General features: G+C 50.9%; 1 protein-coding gene across 2 annotated transcripts; it reads right to left on the reverse strand.

The window, feature by feature from the left end:
• Positions 1-3,458, reverse strand: LOC128902683 (immediate early response 3-interacting protein 1). Of its 2 annotated transcripts, none has more exons than XM_054186091.1 (3): positions 3,298-3,458; positions 1,887-1,988; positions 1-196 (listed from the first exon to the last, which is right to left on the reverse strand). In XM_054186091.1, the coding sequence occupies exons 1-3, from the start codon at positions 3,386-3,388 to the stop codon at positions 141-143; spliced, it is 249 nt and encodes an 82-aa protein (XP_054042066.1). In that variant the 5' UTR covers positions 3,389-3,458; the 3' UTR covers positions 1-140. The 2 variants fall into 2 exon arrangements, with proteins under 2 accessions (XP_054042066.1, XP_054042067.1); XM_054186092.1 differs by lacking the exon at positions 1-196 and adding an exon at positions 206-1,089.
• Between the last annotated feature and the right edge of the window lie 1,137 nt (positions 3,459-4,595).

Consider the following 4,595-nt stretch of genomic DNA (forward strand, 5'->3'; position numbering starts at 1 on the left):
TAAATAGAAAGAGTGTCTTTATTATTTTAAGCTGAAGGTCAAATTGACAGCTAAACCGTGCTGGATCCCAGAAAACTCAGAGCAGTGGTGATTAGCGACTTGCTTCTTTGGGCGTCCAAAAAGATTTTCAACGGGTATCTTCAACCAAACAACAGGAGGAGAACGATTGTAACGGAGTTCACTGCTATTAATGGCACTGCAGGAAAAAAAAATAAAATAAAAGGAGAGCAGTTGTGAATATTTTCTTCTGCACATCACAAAGTGACAGAACTTATTATCTTGGGCGACTACCTTTTAAGGAGCAAAACCAGTCAAAACTTTAAAAATACACTGAATTTTCCAATGCAAAAAATCAGGATTAGTGGAAGGAGCCAGGATCAAAGCCTAGGATACTAAAAATTAGGAAGCAACAGCATAAATACTTGTAGACAGCCCGTCGTGTTTTAACTTTGAGCCAAACAATCCTTCCTCCAAATGAAACAAAACCATCTCAAAGTCAGTTTTCTTTGCTGCTATTTAGAAGAAATGTATCAGTTTTTACTCTGTGGCGAGCAAGACAGGTTAAGATTTATTAACTCCTGTTTGTCATCACCTATAAAAGGAACTTTTGCTGTGCTTTATAGTAAAAAAATGTAAAGTCGCTTACAAATTAGAAGTCTATTTTTTCCCCCCCATCCTTTAAGGCTTACCTTTAGGAATCACAGGAATTACGTCTCCCTCCCCAGGTACTTCACGTAAAATTGCATTTAGCCAAGGCGAAGCTAATTGCACGCTCTGGTTGATCACCAAGCTTTCCCCCGAGGAAAGACAAGACGCAGAGGCGGCATCACAAACCGGAGTCAGTGTCAGGGAATGTTTTACGCTTTATCAAACTCAGGGCACCTTAGCTGGGACCTGCGACCTCCTCTGCAGAGCCCACGCGTGTGGAGGGAGGAACCCGAAGGAACGACAGATTGGAAATGACGAGCAGAAATTTCGCCTGTGCCAACCTCATGAAGTTCAGCCAGGCCAAGTGCAAGGTCCTGCACCTGGGTCAGGGCAATCCCAGGCACAAATCCAGGCTGGGCAGAGAATGGATGGAGAACAGCCCTGAGGAGAAGGACCTGAGGCTGTTGGTGGATGAGAAGCTCAACATGCTCCAGCAACGTGTGCTGGCAGCCCAGAAACCCCCCGCAGCCTGGGCTGCGTCCCCAGCAGTGTGGGCAGCAGGGCGAGGGGGGGGGGATTCTGCCCCTCTGCTCCGCTCGGGGGAGACCCCCCTGCAGCGCTGCCTCCAGCTCTGGGGCACCAACAGCAGAAGGACACGGAGCTGTTGGAGCGGGGCCAGAGGAGGCCCCGGAGATGCTGGGAGGGCTGGAGCCCCTCTGCTGGGAGGACAGGCTGAGAGAGCTGGGGGGGTTCAGCCTGGAGAAGAGAAGGCTTCGCGGAGACCTTCCAGCCCCTTCCAGTCCCTCAAGGGGCTCCAGGAAAGCTGGGGAAGGACTCTGGAGCAGGGAGGGGAGCCATGGGACGAGGGGGAATGGGTTTAAACTGGAAGAGGGGAGATTTAGATGAGATATTGGGAAGAAATTCTTTGGAGTGAGGGTGGTGAGCCCCTGGCGTGGATTTCCCAGAGAAGCTGTGGCTGCCCCATCCCTGGCGGGGTTCAAGGCCAGGTTGGACGGGGCTTGGAGCAACCTGTTCTGGTGGGAGGTGTCCCTGCCCAGGGCAGGGGGGTAAGAAGCAGATCATCTTTAAGGTCCCTTCCAACCCAAACCGTTCTGTGATTCTGTGAAATAGCAGTTCTTCGGTAAAAGAAAATAGTCAAGATTCCGATGTAACTTCATTAAAGCACAGAAACAAAACTTTACAGACAATATTGTTTAAACAGAAGGTGGTCACCTTACCTCTCATTACGGTTCGTACAGATCGAATGAGGTTCGTTAGCTGTGCTTTAATTCCTGGTTCCTCTCCAAATCCTCCAATTCCTTGATCGCTTCCCCAGCCCACTGTGTCACGCAAAACCAAACAGATGTGTTAGGAAAAAAAAACCCCAAATCATACAAGAAATGCTATCGGTGATATCAATGAGTGAGCTATTTTGAATACGGTTATCACCAACATTAGAAAAACAAACGGTAATTTGCTTTATTTCCAGATCAGGTTTTAAAACTGAAAACTGTTAAACCTTTTTAACGAATGCAACGGTAATGACACATCGATGTTTCTGTAAAAGAAACCCTTACCAGAGAAATAAATGAGCTTATTTGCGCTTCAAAAAAACACCTGCCGACATAAAAAAAAAAAAAAAAAAAAAATCCGTTCCCTATCCTTTCCCAGAAGATAGAACAGCAGCCAGGGCATCCTCTCCCTCCTGAGCCGCTCCTCCCACTCGGATGAGCTCAGAGCTCTTCCCCAGTCACCTGGGAGCAACAAGTGTCTCGACTCCCCAGTCCCCACGTCTGCCTTCTCCTTGAGCTGCTGCTCAGGAATGTGAAGAAAAGACCCCAAACCCACACCCAGCAGATCCCCCCCGGCGAATCCTACAGGAGAACGGGAAAATGGGATCACTGTCTGCGCTCCGGCCAAAAATCCAAGCTGACTTGGAGAAGTCAGGACACTCTGGATCGGGGAATTGGGAAACCTTGGCTCATTGGTTATTTTTTTCTGTGTTTTGCAGATCTTTGTGTCAGTGGTTTTTCTGTGTTTTGCAGCGTTTTGCCATCTTTTGAGGCACGAGGATGTCCAACCTTGGGGGTCTTCGGTACCGCGGAGCTGCGAAGACCCAGAAGCGCCATCATCCCACCCAAAAAAAAAAAAAGGCACGAGGAGATGACAGAACCCACCTCGGGGTATGACACCATCATCATGGAATAGTTCGGGTTGGAACATGCACAAATGGGAAAAATGCAAAGGAAAAAAAAAAAAAAGGAAATTATGGGGGGGGGGGGGGAGACACAAAGATATGGCAGGAGTCATCTCAACTGCACGGGCAGAAGATCCAACCTCAAGCCCGAAGCCCCGGAGCCATTCCTGGCAGAGAGATACCCGGTAAGGGAAGGCTGCGGGGAGAAGCGGGGGGGCGGGGAAGCCGAGCCCGATGGGCCCGGAGCGGCCTCCGAGCCCTCTGCCAGCCCCCCCGGAGCCCACCGAGAGCCGGTCGGTACCTCCCGGGGGGGTTTCTCCCCTCAGGAGGCCTCACAGGGCCCGGGGCTGTGTATGTGTGTGGCGATGGCGGTGGCGGGGGGGTGGTGGGAGGGACGCTCCACGGCGGCCGGGCCTATGCCGGTTTTTCCCCCGGATGGGTCGGCGACTCACCGTGTCGGAGGAACCGTTCCTCATGCAACACGGCGACGGCGTTAACGACGAGAAGCGCGGCCTGCAGCAGGGAGTAGAGGGTGAACGCCATGGCCCCCGCCGCCGCCGCGATGCGCCGACGGGGCGGGAACCGGCGACCGTGCGGGACGTGGCGGGGCGGGGGCTTGGGAAGGGGGCGGGGCGTTGGGCGGAGCCCAACGCCCCGCCCCCTTCCCAAGCCCCCGCCCCCCCCCCGCTCTCGGCTCCCCAATCTCCGCGATTCGGTGGTTTTTAGGCTCATTCGCCGCCATAGAAACGATAACTTTGTGCTTCACGTGGTGGACTGGAGAGACCCCATCCCGATTCCTTGCCCTGCCACAGATAGGAGCTGAGTATTCACCGTTTATCAACATTATCATCGCGTTACCGCTATCGTCGTTTATCGCTGGTCTCTTCTCCCAAGTGACAGGCAATAGGACGCAAGGAAATGGCCTCAGGTTGCACCAGGGGAGGTTTAGATGGGATATTAGGAAAAATTTCTTCACCGAAAGGGTTGTCAAGCATTGGAACAGGCTGCCCAGGGCAGTGGTGGAGTCACCATCCCTGGAGGTATTTAAAAGCCGGGTAGACGCGGTGCTGAGGGACATGGTTTAGCGGTGGCTTTGTCAGTGTCAGGTTGATGGTTGGACTCAATGATCTGAAAGGTCCCTTCCAACTCAGACAATTCTGTGATTCTGTGATAAGAGATTCCTGCGTGCCTCTTGTTGCTGCGCGTCTGCCTTATGCAACCGATAAACTCTTTCCGGAAAGTCAGGCAAAAATGACAGAGTACAGTTTTGAGTGTTCTGCGCAGTCGGTTTTGGATCATTTTGCAATTCTGAAGTGCTAACTTCTGCAAAATTTGGTTCTTTGAAACATCTAAAATGACACGGTTATTTTTTTAAGTTTTTAAAATGACAGGATTTGTATTTTGGGGGAACTGCTCCCACACGAAGCTGGCAACCTCTGTTGGTACGAGGGTGGCAGCTGAGCCACTGGGAGCAGCCAGTGACCAACAGTATTACTATTATTTTAATATATATCTCCATGCTTCAGCTCTGGGTTAAGATCCGCTCACCAGCGAGCACAAAACGATCTGAAACTTCAGTGGCGAATCGAGCGTCAGGACCGTATGATGGAGAAGAGCACCCCGTCCTCAGAGCCCTAGTGTATTTTGTTACTAACTTACCCTCCAAATTACTAATATTAATTAAGGGAGATTGAATGGAGGACAAAAATCAAACAGATTCATCAGTGTTTTGTCATCTGGTCAAAAATAT

This window comes from Rissa tridactyla, chromosome Z (assembly GCF_028500815.1).
Source record: "Rissa tridactyla isolate bRisTri1 chromosome Z, bRisTri1.patW.cur.20221130, whole genome shotgun sequence".
NCBI classification, from domain to species: Eukaryota; Metazoa; Chordata; class Aves; order Charadriiformes; family Laridae; genus Rissa; species Rissa tridactyla.